Genomic DNA, 16165 nt, shown 5'->3' with positions numbered 1-16165 from the left:
CTACAATACTATTCATATATTTAAAAATTATTTTATTATAATATTTTCAGTTTCAATTTTTAATTTTAGTAAAAATAAACTCAATCCAAACAAATACTTAAAAAACATTATCTAAGCTACTGTACCTAAATTTTCATTAACAAGCGACAAAATGGGTGTGTCCCACTAATTAGGCAAACACTCCCTCTGTTTAATTAAGCCCTGTGTCATCATCTGAGGCAGCTTTTATCATTAGTTTACTTCTTACCTTTTTCTTTCTCTCTCTTCCTCTTACTGTAACTCATTTCCTTTCGAATCATCATCATCGATGATGTCTAAGCTCAGGAATTTGTCATCGGAGCGTCTACCACACGACGTCGTGATCGACATCCTGACTCGGCTACCAGTGAAATCCTTAATCAGATTCAGGTGCGTTTCTAAATCTTGGTACTCTACAATCACCGACCCCATTTTCATTACCAAACACTTGAACCTCCAACTCAACAAAGCCAAATCATTATCATCCAATAACAATCATAATGGTTTTCTGCTATATACCCATGACAAACAACTGTATACGGCTGCTTGCAATGGCGGTCCCACGTTGACATTGACTGAGGTTTCTAAGTTTCAAATCCCCTTTCCTGTAGATCATTACATGGTTGACCATTGCAATGGCATGTTCTTGATTTATGGAAATCGTGATGCTTTGATATATTTATGGAACCCAAACATTCAAAAGTTTAAGATGCTTACGATTGCCGAGGGTCGCAGTGGCTACAGTCCTGGACTTGCCTATCATTGTCAAAACAATGACTTCAAGATTCTCAAAATTGTTTGCAATAACAAAGGTCCGCGGTTTGAGGCCAAGGTTTACGCATTGAGTACGGATTTGTGGAGAAGGATTGAATTTTCGGTGGAGTCGATACCCAATCTTGGATCTATTTTAGATATACAATATGAACCCTTTTTATTTTTTAATGGAGCTCTATATTCTATGGCATATACCAGGGGTAAAAACAACACTAACAATTTCATTTTGTCCTTTGATGTCAATGATGAAATATTCCGAGAGATAAGACTGCCGGAGAATTACTTAGATAGATTTATTTTTGACTATCAGGCAGTTCACCAACTTGTGGTGTTCAAGGGATCATTGGCTCTAATTGTTTTTGGTCCTCCTGTATTTGATTATGAAGATGGCGATGTTTTAGATAAATGCGACATATGGGTGATGGGACAGTATGGTGTGGTTGAGTCTTGGACAAAAAAAACTGTAGGACTCAAGCGGATTAAGAATTTCTTTGGCTGCACTGAAAGTGGTCAACTTCTAATTATGATGCCTCCGGGAAGGACGGTTTCGTATGACCCTGAAAGTCTATATGATAACAATATTGGAATTTCAAGTCCTAACTGGATGGCCTACACAACTGATCTTATGGAAAGCCTGGTTTTACTTGATCACAAATAAATGTCATCCAAATGTGAAGATAAACCAATGAAGTAAATGATGCTCTATTTTATGTTTTATTTTGCTTTTCCTTATTGTAATATTAAATCAATGAAGCCATCATTATGTTCTTTTTTTCTTCTATTGTAGTACACATGAAAGTAATGTAGTAATCCTAGTAGATTTTTGTGGTCATTCTAACACATGGCAATGTCACAGTGAAAATTATATGTTTTTAGCCCAGATAACCTTGTTTCACTTGTCCTATCATAATGAATATTGGACTGGTTATCAAGTTTATAATTGAAATTGGTTTTACTTGTAAATTATTGGTACTTGGTGGTACCCTTGATTTTGATTTTTGTCAACTCACCTTGTTGGATATCATGCTTTGATTTCTAGGCAACAAAATAATATTTTCTATAAACTATGAATTTGTTGTGCAAGCTCAATTGATTGTCCCCAGCCCCCTTCCGTATTTTGTTTCCTTTCTTATTGATTTATCTATCAATTTATAATTCCATTCTCTTTTTAAGATGGCAAGCATCTGTAGATTTATATGAATAGAAGAATAAACTTTTGGAATTAGGTCTCAAGTTTAATTATTAAAGTTTTTAATAATTAATTGATTGCATAAGCCTGGTTTATAGACTTGTTTTGGATGTCAGGGAAAATCATCAAGATTTTGGCTGGTTCCTTTTCTTTTTAAATCGATTTTTCTTCTTTTTGTTGTCCTACCACTAAATGTTTTTTTTTTTTTTTCAACATCTATGTATGCTTAAAAACGTTGTTTGTTAAGCTGCAGATTGCACATCAACCTAGCATATATGCCCTAGACACTCTAGGTGTATTGGTTCCAACTATCTTTGACATAGAGACAAGACTGATACTAGCTCTTGCAGATACAACACTAATGCAAATTATTTCTCTAGTTTTTTATTTTTATTTTTTTAATTTATGAGATTTCTTTATAATTTGTATAGTACACGTGAATCTACACACTTGTATACACACAGTAAATCATGCATGCTTTTTAAGCATAAGGTATGCTAATCTTGCTTGTAAGTTGGCCCAACTTAGTTGGCTATTGTAAATAGACAGAAAAAAGCTATTGATATCTCCAACTACTACTACTAATATTAAGAGAAGCATAACTTGACCCACCTTGAGTCAATTCAGTCACAGCAAGGCAACTAATTTCAGCCTAGGTTGGGTTGGGTGAGGGCTAAAAATTGAGACTTACATGCTCTTGTTTACCTCCAACAAGCTTAGGTTGCCCAAGTTGCGGCGTCTAAAATTGAGCTTGGAATCTTGAGATTTTATGAAGTATATGTACGTGTGTGTACTGATAAAAAAAAAAAAAAATAGTATATATGTGTGTGTAAACCAGCCCAGGTTGCTCAAGTTGCAGCCTCTATTTTCAGCTTGCATCTCAAAATTTCATCAGTCTATCTATTACATATATTAAACAGAGCGTAGAGCCCAGGAAAAGTGTTTTGGTAATGGAATTTTGGAGAGCCAAAATGGTGCATATTGCCTAAATGGTTTTGTGAGAAAAAAATAGCCCAGGAGAAGGGCTGCACCAATATGATGAGAGACTTGCAGTGTTCAAGGAATTGCCGGCTTTGTTTGTCTTCAGTGATTTGATAAATTAACATGAGGGAGTATGGTTTTGTTGGACTAAAAAAATTGTACCTCTGGCTGCTGTTAGTGAGCTAAAGATCTTAGGCTTAGTCCAAAGGAAAATGAGAATGAACTTCTGCAATCTGTACGGGATGCATAAAGTTGATTCATTGGTCCTAAGCAATAAGTCAAATTAATATTTTAAATAGCAGGCTTTTAATTTTTGCTCACACATTTAATTGCTTCTGCATTTTTTTATTGACAGAGACAATTTATATGCTTGAATCCTCTTTAATTTTGTATACAGCAGAAGTGCAAGTCAAATTTTCTCCAAAACACTATGATTTCTCAACGCATGTATATATACATTTTCATATTTTTGACATTATTAGGTCTATAAATTAAAGAAAGTGGATGCTTTGTTTAATTTACTTACCATCCAATGATGGTTGATGGTTTGTGGCTTTGTGCAGAGAAAATGTGCAGCAATTCAAATATCTATTTAGAACTTATTAGTCATTTGATAAGTAGTTCTAATTTTTGATCCATTAGCACATATGAAATTTGCAAATGCAAGTGATTGAGTCAATGTTTTCTGGCTCAATTTCAATGGTTAAGATACTGATGCATTGTCTCCTTTGTAACATTTTTACCAGATTGAAGGATTTAGTATTTTAGTTTGCTTAATTTGTTTTTGGTGGATTAAGAATTTAGATAGACCTTTTTCACCTCAAGCATAGCTGCTTATATGCCTATAAAAAAAAAAGACACAGGCTGTTTATACTAACTAATGAACCTCTTGTGGTGGTAATCTTTTATGGTGTCATTTGAAAGCTGCTGAAGAATTGTCCTCTTATGCAAGCTATATTATGTTGTCCTTTAAATAGTATGAAAATTGCTATAAGTATCACCAATTTTACTAATAAAAAGTTTGCAAACCGAGGTAGCAATTAATGTGATTGGAACAACATCAACATCATGATAAGTAAATTTCCTAATTGCTATTATTTTTTGTTTTATGTTTTAAAAGTTAACATATTTGTATCATTACTCTTATAGTATTGCTGTGAAATTGAAGACTAAATTTATCCAACCAGAAGGGAGAGGGTTCCTTAGGAGCTTATTATGGCTAATATTTATTCAACTTATGACTATTGTCTTGGGATTTCCTTCCACATTATTTGACATGGCAATGTCATTGTCAAGTGCTTGTTGCTTATCAAGCATAATCGTATTTCGTTTTTGTCCTAGTGACAACCATGCTAATCAACAAGATGTCTCCAAAATAAATAATATTTGATATTTGTTTGAGATGCATATGGGTGATTCATTGGTCCTACCTTGATGGCATTTGGGTTTGGAAATTAGTAAAAACTAGAAATTTGATTTATTTGCAAACTGTTGAATGTATCATTGATATTCATCTTTTCCAATCAGTCATGACAGGTCTAAGCAGTGCTTTTCTTGAGCTACTGCAGTCGCAGCACAAAGCCCTATTATGTGACAATTATTGTTGCAACATCCTTGGATACTTACTAATACTCTAATATGCAGTTCCTTAATTACTAAATAATGCAACAGTATGCAAGACAAGCACTTGTTCTACCTGTACTTGTATCATGGTTTGTTTAACTCTTCTCTGCCATTATCTCCATCCTACGAAGTCCATAATCAACCATTTAAGTTTGTGTGCCAAGTATAAGCTTTGATAAATAGATGTGGAAACCAATCGTTACCATAAAGAACATGGATGCGTAGTCTATATTGTAGTTTTTCCTTGGTCAGTTTTTGTATTATAGACATTGGTGTTCTTTCAAGTACTATGTTCACAGGTTCAATGGCACCTTTTCCAATGCAAAATAAAAGGTATACGTTCTACATGAGTGCTGGCATTGTATTTGTTTGTTTGTTTGATTGTTTTTTTTTTTTTTTTTTTTTTTTTTTTTTTTTTTTAAATACTAAGTATTTTTAACACACATAGAAAAAGTAGATAAAGTGTTAAAGAAATTTACAGTAATGTATATCCAAATGGGCCTAACTATTAGATACACAATACATGCTTGAATTCAACTATTTGTTGACTCAGTTTCATTTCTCATTTACTTTATTAAATTTTGTCTACAGGGGCTGTGACATCCTGGTAGTTTTGTCTTGAATCATCAATCTCCTTACTCTTGCAATAAGTGCTGCGGCAGTTTCATTCTATAGAGACTACATTGCACAAAGAGCTAGGAGGTGTATCATGCTAGCCTTTTGTATCTCCCTGTTTTTATGTATGAGTTCCTATTTCACCGTCTCCCTGATAACCAATAATGTATCAAACAAAGAAGACAACTAAATTGAGCCTTCATTTTGTTTGAAAACTCTAGTTGAAGACAACATTAAGGTTATGTTTGGTAATAGTTTTTGTTTTCTATTTTCAAAATTTTGTTTTTGGGAATATTAAAAAAAAAAATTCTTGTATTTTTGAAACCAAAAGCATGTTTTGTTAGTTGAAATTTAAAAAAAAAAAATTGTTTTTTGAAAAAAAAAATACTAAAATATGTTGTTATTAGGGTTTGAACTCTAAATCTAACTCTTTAAATGAGATAGATTTATTAACTTTTTTTTTTTGAGGAACAAGATAGATTTATTAACTTAAATGTGTATTTTCATTAACTTTTGAAAAATAGAAACTAAAAAAGCCTTTTGCATGTTTTCAGTTTCCTTTACAAATTGAGTTTTAAGAATGTTTTTATTTTCTGTCTATTTTAGGTTGTCAAACAAATTTTTTAATCTCAGAAATAGAAAATTGTTTTTAGAAATAAAAGGAAAAAACAATTACTAAACATACCCTAAAATTTGAGCAACTAATTTTTTTTTTATTGAAATAAAATGTGAAAACCAAGTGTTTGATGTTGATTTGTGTGGTACAATCTTCAACCTTTTTCTTTTCTTTTCTCTCTAAAGTTAGAGGGTGCAAACATTGATTGAAAATAATAAGGATTTTTTTTAATTGAAAAATAATGAGGATATTGGTTTAAGACTCAGACCCAAAAAAGACACAAATAAAAGGGGAGTTTAGAGAGAATGCAATAGACTCCCAAACTAGGGATGGCAAAAATGTCATGGATTGCTTGACTTGCTGGGCCTTGTTTGGGTTTCTTCCACTTTGAACTGTTTGAACTTTGAAAACACTTACCTATCTCTTTCTTAACACACTCACTCATAAGTCAAGCAATTCTCATTTTCCTTTCTATTAAAAATAAAAATAAGCAAAAAACAAAAACAAAAGTCACCTTATACTTTCACTCTTTTCCTAGTTGACCTCTAAAATGTGTGTGCAACATGCCCATGACTTGACTCCTGCTCCATCTTATTGCCATCCTTGCCCATCTAATGAAATATCATATCATATCTCTCTCTACATTTGCCATTGAAAAGTCCCAAACACCCACATTTGGAAAAATGACTTTAAAAAACACATAATTAAAAAGCTAGTCATAGTAGAGATTTATCTCTTGAGCATTGCATGATGGTGAAGGGGGTCGAGTCCACCAAACTAACTGGTCCATAACTTGAATAGCCCAATGACAATTCGGTGAGTCCCATTAATTAGACAAACAATCATTTTAAGTCTAGTGTTATTGAAGAGCCCAAACATATAGGTCACTTGGTTCCAGCATTCAGATATTGGGCTCTCATCTTAGGTAGCTAAGCTTAAAGCTTGCATGGCAGCTCATCCAAAAATTTTCGTTTATTTTATCATAAGAATTTATTTTTTCTATTTTATATATTCATTTTTCAAAACATCTTATATTAAAGTATTTATTTTATACTACATTTTATTAAAATATCAATTTTAATTGTTTCTCTTTCTTCACTCACAACCTCTAGCCAAAAACACACACACACACACACACACACACACACACACACACACACACAACAACAACAACTATTCACCCTCTTCCTTTATTCTTAGGATAGGTAAAAAAAGAATAAAAAACTATACTAAATGCAAAATGAGCAGTGTCAATGTAAATTTACACAGTTTAGAGCATTCGTATCAGCTTGTGCAAAAATTATTGTCTATTTTAGCATATGAACTTTTTTTTTTTTTAATTTATTTTACATTCTTTCTTTTCAAAATACCCTACACCAAATTATCTATTTTACACTATATTTCATTAAAATATCAAATTTTATTTATTTTTTAATTGTTTTTATTTCTTTACACACAACAATTGCCATCAATTCTCTTCCTTTATTCTCAAGATATGTAAAGAAAGAATAGTTTCAATATAAATTTACATGATTATTGTAGCAAACTTGTAAATTAACACAATTATACATTTGGGCTGATGTGAGTTATTTTTAGATAAAACTGTGTAAAATTTTCACATTTTTCTATTATACACTCACTAATATGAGTGTCAAAGCAAACTTGCAAATAATTATATATTGACTTATGTGGATCAATTTTTGTCAATTTTGGGGCTCTACTTGCTAGTGGCATCTACCAGTTGTTTGCATTCTTAGTCCTGCCAAATAGTTTTACAAGACAAAGCTAAATGCTCAATGTTCAAAAAGAGCTCCAAAGTTCAAACTCTTAACTACCGAAAATATTAGCACACCTCCTTTTTGTTTGGCAGAACTGTTTGGGAAACATTTCTTAGATGCGTGGAATACGGTACAAGCATGTCTGATGTGATTCGTGTGAAAGGAATGAAATAGTCACACATTCAAAGATGTTATGAGATCTATTGACTAGTTGAAGTCCTTATTAATTTGGACTTTGTTTGATTGACTCCGGCTTGGGGATTTACGTATTGCACTCTGATTTTTTATTTTCACTTCTATTAAACTTTCTACTTGATTTGCTTGTACGCTCTGTTTGTTTCGCTGGAAAACCTTCTGTAAAGATAGTTTTCCACATTTTCCAGTGTTTGGTAGCATAAAAAAAACCTGGTCAATGGAAAACTATCTTTGGTCAATGGAAAACTCTAATAAAAATAAAGCTTATTTTCTATAGGTTGTTTTCCAAAAAAAAATTTTGGAAAACAATCTCTCTCTCATGCATTGCATCTCCTATAAATATTATCTTCGTCAATAACTGTGGGAAACATAATTTTTTGGCGCCTTCTCTCTCTCATGGTAAGTTTTCTCGCTTTTTCTCTCTTCCCTTTGCTTTTTCTCTCCTCATACCCTCACTGTCACTAACTCTAGTCTCTCCTCTTCCCATAGATCTCTCTCTTTAATTGTCTCTCTTCTCTCTTTGCTCCATGTTTCTCTTCCCCTCTGTAACACAATTCTCATATTAGATTTTTTTTTTTCCTTCACTGATCGGTCAATAGCTCCTACTTGCAAAGGAAAACAAATTTGCAGCGGTAATTATTTCATTCCTCTCTACCAAAATCCCAATTCTTTACTTTAAATTTCAAGCTCGATTTTCTTTTTTCTCTAAGAAATTTTCGGTTTGATGGATTCCAGGTAGAAGTTACTTCCTTTTTCGTACATAAAGTACAAAAAAATAAAATAAAATAAATAAAAAAAGGAGAAGAAGAAAGAATGAATGAAGTAAAAGATGAAAATTTTAAACATGGTACCTATATTACTCTAAATTGCTTTTACATGAGACAATCTTTACTATGTACTAATAATATTGTTATATAATGAATGAAAATTGCATTTGTTGGCAAATACCATGCAGTGATGATATATTATGTAGTATATTATGTAAATACATAATTTAGAGTAATATTGAAGACTTGTGCTTGACCATAGTAGACAAATGGTTGATATGTGTGTGCGTGTGTACATATGTTACTGTCTATTTATACAAGCAAAATGAGTAGTAGTGATCATGAAAATTTGACAACTAATTAATTTTGATTGTATCTATTGTCAAAATTTTAGTATGAAAACCAAATTTATTCTTGGTTTTTTATTTATAATGATTACGTTAGTTAGTTTTCATAATATACATGTTTTAAATTATACAATAAATATTTTAGAAAAAATTGCATACCAAACATCATAAAACATTTTTAAGCTCATTTTCAAGGTTGTTACCAAACACTGGAAAATAAGACAGTTTTCTAGAAAATGTTCTTTGAAAAATAAATCATTTTCTAGAAAACGTTAATACTGAAACAAACAGAGCGGTAATTTTTATTACTTTTATATATATATATATATATATATATATAAAGTAAGTTGTTAATGCAGCATCGTAATTTATTCTCACTTATTAAAAAGGCATTGGGATGGAATGCAACATCGTAAAGTAAAAAACTTTTGATCATTCTGAAGTAAAAAATTTAGATTGTTTCTTATCTACAAGTGTATAAAATTTTGAGTGTATAACTTTAAAAAAAAAAATTAAATCTTGAAATACAATTTGATGTTCCTAAAAAAAAAAAAAAAAAAATTGATGAGACCAATTTCAACCATATATATCTATTTATTTATCTAAAAAGTAAAAAGGACAAGACCTTTCAGCCTACACAGTACACACCTACTTCTACTTGTTGCGCATTTCCTTTCCTTAAGCCGATTTCCGATGTCTAAACTCAGGAGAGGTCCGAATTTGTCATCGGAGCGTCTCCCAGACGACGTCGTATTCGACATACTGAGTCGGCTGGCAGTGAAATCCTTGATGAGATTCAGGTGGGTTTCAAAGTCTTGGAACTCCGTCATCACAGACCCCATTTTCATCACCAAACACCTCAACCTCAACAAAGCCAAATCATTATCAAACAACGACAACAATGGTTATCTGCTATATTCTGATTACGACGAGGATGGTCCTGGTACAAGTCGGAAGATCTGGGTACGGCTATTTGCAATAGCGACCGCACATTTACCGAGATTTCCAGGTTTCAAATTCCCTTTCTTTGTGTCGACATTGTTGGCTTCTGTAATGGCATGTTCTGCCTTAATGGTTATAATGACCGTGTAATCTATTTGTGGAACCCAAGCATCAAAATGTTTAAGAGTATCTCTCTTCCTCTCAAAAAGTTCGACGGAGAGCTGACTTGTGGTCTTGGGTTTGCGTACCATTCCCAAAACAATGACTACAAGATTCTCAGAATTGTTTCTGGCTATGAAGAATCAACGCTGTCGACAGAGGCTCAGGTCTACACATTGAGTACGGATTCATGGAGAAGGTTTGTAATCTCGTTTGGCTCCGACCACAATGCTGAGTCTTTTGATCAAACATTTCGAGACCCATGTTTGTTTTTTAATGGAGCTCTGCACGCTTTAGCGTTTACTGTGGACTGCAGTTACAGTTTGTGTTTTGATGTCAATGATGAGACATTCCAAAAGATAATACTACCGGAGCATGACTTTTACGAAGGCAGGTTTTCCCTTGCAGTGTTCAAGGGATCGTTGGCTATAATTGGTTTTTATGAAACTGAGTATTTAGATGTATGCTACATATATGCGATGAGAGAGTATGGTGTGGTTGACTCTTGGACGAAAATAACTGTAGAATTAGGCGCCGTGGTTGATAGATTCTTTTGCTGCGTTGACAATGGTGAACTTCTATTTTGCTGTGGCTCAAAGGTAATTTCATATGACCCTGAGAGTCCAAACGCGAACGACCTTGGAATTACTGTTGGACTTTTTAGTTGGTTGCGTTACACAACTGATCCCATGGAGAGCTTGGTTTTACTTGGTCAGGTAAATATGTCATCTGGAATTTTGAAGATTAGTTTGTATCAAATGTTAGACTTCTTGAATATTTTTAGCCAAAATGACAATCTTTGCGATGTTTATATTGACAAGCATTTTGCGGCATGGCATCATATATGCACTTTGCATATTAAATGATGCTTTTATTATGTTGCCTTTTCAGACATATCGATTTTTTAAACAAAAAAGAATAATCTTGGAGATTGTGGCTATCATATGACAACTGATTTTTGTGTCAAGAACATTGTGCACTTCTCAAAAATGACAATTTCATGGTGTAGTACATGCTTAGCCAACATAATCTTATTTATTTTTATGCTTTAGAGACAATATGAACTAGTTGGTGAGCTTAGTCTCTTAGGCTTGGTCTAAATAAAAATGGGAATGATTTCAGCAATCTGTTTGGGATGCATATAGCTAATTTATTGGTTCTCAGCAATAAGTCAAATTGTATACTTCAATATTCTAATAGCAGGATTTTGATTTTTGCTCACATGCGTAATTGCTTATGCATTTTTTTATATTTGTTAAACTGCTGGAAAATGTTAGGATTTTCTGTAAATCATGAAATTATTGATATTGTATCTTGTTTGATATAAGCCAGTTGAGGTGGCGAGAGAGTCGATAGGTGGGCTTAATGATGTAGACAACATATATGCTTGAATCCGCTTTAATTTACTATACAGCAGAAGTTCATGTCAAATTTTTGTCTTGAATACTACCATTTCTAAATGCTTAAATACTTTTTCATGCTTTTACATTATTACATCTATTAATCTTATAAATTATATGCTTTTTTAGTTTGTCTCTACCCAATGATTGTTATTGGTTTGTGGCTTAGAGAAAACGTGCAGCAATTCAAATATCTATTTAGAACTCATTAGTTGTTTGATAAACAATTCTAATTTTTGATCCATTAATGTATATGATATTTGCAAATGTAAGTGATTGAGTCAATGTTTTCTGCCTCTGTTTCATTGGTTAAGATAATAATAATGATGCATTCTCTCCTTTTTAACATATTTTCCAGATTGAATGATTTGGTATTTTAGTTTGCTTAATCTATTACTATTGGCCTAAGAATTTAGATAGACCTTTTTCACCTCACGCTCAAGAATAATTACCATGCATTTGATATAAATGAAATATTACACGGCTGCTTATACTAACCAATGAACCTTTTTTGTGATGGTCTTTTATGGTCTCATATGAAAGCTGCGGGAGAATTGTCATCGTCTGCAATTGCAAATTGTAGCATATAATCCTTTACTACCATTTAAGATATTAAAGTGTAGAAATTGGTAAAAGTAATACCAATTTTGCCAGAAGAAGTTCACAAATAGAGGTGGAAATTAATGTGATTGGTACCACATCAACATCATAATAAATAAATTTCTTGATTCTTTTTTTTTGGTTTTATTTTTTTATTTTATTTTATTTTTTAATTTATGTTTTAGTAGTTGAAACATTTGTAGCATTACTCTTATGCATATTATTTATTTAACTTACGACTATTGTTTTAGGATTGTTGTGAACATTAGTTGACATGACAATGACATTGTCAAGTTCTTCCTGCTTATCAAGTATAATGTTATTTTGCTGTAGTCCTAATGACAAACATGTTAATCAGTGAGATTAGCTTATGCTTTCAGGGGGAAAATGAAATGAATAGAGAAACTGAAGCTGAGATGGAGACTGATACTTCTTTGAGTCTTGAGGAAAATTCTAGAGAAACTGAATCTTCTTTGGATACTCTTCCCCTTAGTTCGAAGTACCCCTCTTTACCTTCGTGGGAAGTGCAAGTGACGAATGACTCTGGAGAATTTGAAACCATGCTTGTTCCACGCTCAAAGCATGTTCCTTATGTGCCATGGACGGGAGGCCCGGTAATCTGCTTGGGGTGTGCATGCCTCTATTTTGCCTTTTCTTTTCTGTGTTAACCCACATGTTTTTTACTTTGTAGGCTGAAGCGGATTTTGTTGAGGAGTGTTATTCCCTTATTGAGTCCATGAAGATCTGGATTTCGTCTAGTTCCCAATTATCTTTTGTCCGTCAAAATGAACTCTCTCATGAAATCGGCCTCTTGGTATGCATTCCTTTTGTAATATTGTTTTTGCTTGAATATTGACTAATTGATCTCCAATTTTCTTGCAGCGGAACAAGGTGGAAAGTCAAGCAAGTACCATAAAGACTCTTGAGAGATGTCTTTGTAGTTTGGGAACTCGTGATGTTGGAGGATCAAGTGATTCCGTTACTGATTCAGTTGTTGGTATAACTCCTTCTCGGGCTGATGAAGGTGATCCCATGAACACTACAGTGCAAGCCAAAGAGGATTTCTCTCAACACATAAAGCGTCTTGCTCCTCAAGATCCTTCTCACTGCCAGGTTCATGAGAGTACAACTTTGGCCACGTTTAGATCCAAATCTGGACATCTTCCTTCTGGTCAACAGATTAGCCTCGATGATGATGATGATGATGAGGAGGAAGACAAGGAGCAGCACACAAAACCTTTGGCACAACGTCATGGAAAGAGAGGTCATCTGTGAGCACCTGCAGCAGAGCATCTGTCTTTTTTCTTTTTGATTGGTACAGTTCTATTAACGTGTAGGTAACTTTTCGGATCCAAGTAAATGGAAAACAATCCTTTAGGTAAATGACATTAGCTCAATGCCCTAGTTTAGAGGGGTCTCTTTTGCACCTGGATGGATTCAACTAAATTTTGAGATGTATCTTGATTTTTCTGTTTTGATTCGCTTTGAGTCTTAGATTTTTTATGATTGTGGCCTTGATATTGATGATGGTTGATAATTGAATCATTAGAATTTAGTTTGGAAAGTGCTAATGGGCACTTTGTGGTCCTTGATTTTTCAAGTCTTGTGAGTAGAAGTTCCTTAAAAACCAAAAAAAAAGAAAAAAAAAAAAAAGAAAACTTCATTTTTGCGAGTCTTATGAATCTAGATTCGTTTTTTGATTTACCTTATCCTTGATGGGGGTTCTTGTAAAAGAGATAGTTGTCCCCTTAAAGCATTGTTGTGATGTGAAGACTGAAATTTATCCAGCCAAGAGAGAGAGGGCTCCTCTAAAGTTTATGGCTATTATATTTAGGGATAATTACAGTAAATCCACTTGGGATATGGTTCGTTTTCACTTTACTTACCCGTGGTTTAAAACTTTACACTTTGCCCACCCAAGGTCACTTCTGTTAGTCTTTCGTAACCCCCCTCTCCGTTTGCCATTAGAAAAACACATTTTTTGGCAAAAACAAATATAACAAAAATATAAAAGCTAGGGTTTTTCATTGCTCATGAACTTCAATGAGAATAAAGTGGAGGAACAACAAACCAATCAAATGGCTCAATGAAATTATTTTTAATCTATAACAATATCAACAATTTCACAACAACTCAAAATTTTGAACCAAATTTTACAAGAAGACCAACATCTCAAAACAACCAGCAACATTATCAACAAAGAGAGAGTGTGATAGAGATAAGCCAACAACTGAAGTGTGAGGTATAGAAAAATCTAGCTCTGGGTTTAGATCATGGTAGATCAGCCATGGGTTTTGTGTCGTGGTGGTCGTTTGGGTGTTGGCTGGGTTTCAGATCAAGTATTGAAGTTGAATTAGTGACTGGGTTTCAGAGGTGGGTTGAATCAGCGTGTGTTGCTAAATCGGCGTTGTGGGTTGTTGAATCGGTGTGGGTTGTTGAATTGATGGTGGGTTTTTAAATCGATTTCGGTGGCTAGAGCTTGTTTGAATCGATGAGAGTGGTGGAGATAGGGAGATCAGATTGGCGGTTGCGTTTTGCTTCGGTTTTAGTTGTTGAGTTTTGCATTTTGAATTATTGTGGGTTTTAGTTATTGCGGTTTGAATCAATGGCTGGAGCTTGTTTGAATTAATGTGGAGAGTGGTAGAGCCATGGAGATCAGATTGGTGTTGGGTTTTCTTCCTGGGCTCTCGGATTTCGGACACCCATTTGCCCCATGTTCTCATCATCGAAGAAATCAACTGCATCCTCGCTGAGATCCAGTTTGACTCTGACCCATCGAACCTAGTCAACGAACAAGATCACTGTCTCTGTCTCTAAAAGAAGAAGAAGAAGAAGAAGAAGAAGTAATGGTTCTATCAAGGAGGCGATTGAAACTGTACTCTTCTTCTTCTACAACTCCATAACCCAAGCTCTTTCAAAACCCCATAACTTCTCTTTCAAAAAATTCAAATCCTAACTTTTTGATTCGTGTTATGTTATGTTTTGGTGGTAGAAGTTATTTTTTAACGGAAAAGCCAATAGGTGGGTAACAGAGCCCTAACAGAAGTAACCTTAGGTGGGCAAAATGTAAAGTTTTAAACCACGGGTAGGCAAAGTGAAAACGGGTCATACCCCAGGTGGGTTTACTGTAATTATCCCTAATATTTATTTAAACTTATGGCTATTGTCTCAGGAGTGTCATGAACATTATTTGACTTGTCAAATTGTCAAGCATAGTTCCTACTGTATAGCAAACATAATCTTACTTAATTTTTGTTCTAATGGCAGAAATGTTAATCAGCAAGATCTGGTTATGTTCTTAGCCATTAGCCGTCAAGAGAAGCATGGATATTCGCTAATTGTATAAGATGCATAAGGTTGACTCATTGGTCCTACCATTATAGTTTCTTGGTTAGGAGATTGGTGTCAAGATCTACAAGAGATTAATGATTACTAAATGCTACAATGCATTCTTCATATACAATTAGTTTTTTTCTTGGATGTATGGAATACAGTGCCAGCATGCCTGGTGTGGTTAGTGTGGAAGGAACGAAACAACCGTAAATTAAAGGATGTTGTGAGATCTATTGACTAGTTGAAGTCCTTACCAATTTGGACTTTGTTTGATTGGTCTTGGGCTTTGAGATTTCCACATTGTACTTTTACAATACCACTATTGTAAAAGCATTCATTGCGAGAATTGCTCATTCGTTCACAAATAAGGATTTTGTTGCAATGGATCAATCTGTTGCAAATTATTTTATTTTATATGTAATGGTATTGTATTGATTGATCAAATCTGGTATTAAAAAACAAAACAATTGACAGATCAAATCGGTTACACCCAAACAAAATAATCCATGAGGGCCACACTAATGAAATCACATTTCAAATTGTTCAAAGATGATCTTGGTAAAACTATTTTGATGTTACCTCTGAAGACATGATTTTCTCGCCAAGGTGTGCAAAAAATGAGTCCGTGGATAGCTTTATTTCTTCTTCTTTTTAGCAGGAGAATACTCTCTGTTAGTAATTGCATCTATATAAAGATTAATTGGCCCCACCAAATTAGACATGAACTATGTAAAATGAATACTATATATATATATAACAATTTTACATTTTAAAAAAAAAAAAAAATTCTTATCACTAAACATAAAAAGATAGAAACAATAATGGTAA

At 33.5% G+C, this 16165-nt stretch overlaps 3 protein-coding genes across 23 annotated transcripts in view; all 3 read left to right on the top strand.

The window, feature by feature from the left end:
* LOC126693456 (F-box protein At3g07870-like) overlaps positions 1-16165 on the top strand; it is a 157807-nt gene that overhangs the window by 9634 nt on the left and 132008 nt on the right. The window lies entirely within an intron of this gene.
* Positions 236-1738, top strand: LOC126693463 (F-box/kelch-repeat protein At3g23880-like). The gene has a single exon (XM_050389449.1). The coding sequence runs from the start codon at positions 308-310 to the stop codon at positions 1448-1450; it is 1143 nt and encodes a 380-aa protein (XP_050245406.1). The 5' UTR covers positions 236-307; the 3' UTR covers positions 1451-1738.
* LOC126693453 (F-box/kelch-repeat protein At3g06240-like) overlaps positions 9523-16165 on the top strand; it is a 130287-nt gene continuing 123644 nt past the window's right edge. For 2 of the 14 annotated variants that reach the window (XM_050389420.1, XM_050389421.1), the window contains exon 1: positions 9523-9767. In XM_050389420.1, the coding sequence (XP_050245377.1) occupies positions 9597-9767 (171 nt within the window). In that variant the 5' untranslated portion in view covers positions 9523-9596. Of the gene's footprint in view, positions 9768-9801; positions 10721-12384; positions 12619-12695; positions 12819-12886; positions 13508-16165 lie in introns of those variants that run through there. The other 12 variants (XM_050389429.1, XM_050389428.1, XM_050389425.1 and 9 more) reach the window with 11 other exon arrangements.

Source organism: Quercus robur, chromosome 7 (genome assembly GCF_932294415.1).
Source record: "Quercus robur chromosome 7, dhQueRobu3.1, whole genome shotgun sequence".
Classification (NCBI taxonomy): Eukaryota; Viridiplantae; Streptophyta; class Magnoliopsida; order Fagales; family Fagaceae; genus Quercus; species Quercus robur.
This window is presented reverse-complemented; position numbering and strand designations above follow the sequence as displayed.

Coding starts and splice junctions, on each gene's coding strand:
- LOC126693463 (XM_050389449.1), top strand. CDS start 308: ATGATGTCTAAGCTCAGGAATTTGTCATCGGAGCGTCTACCACACGAC.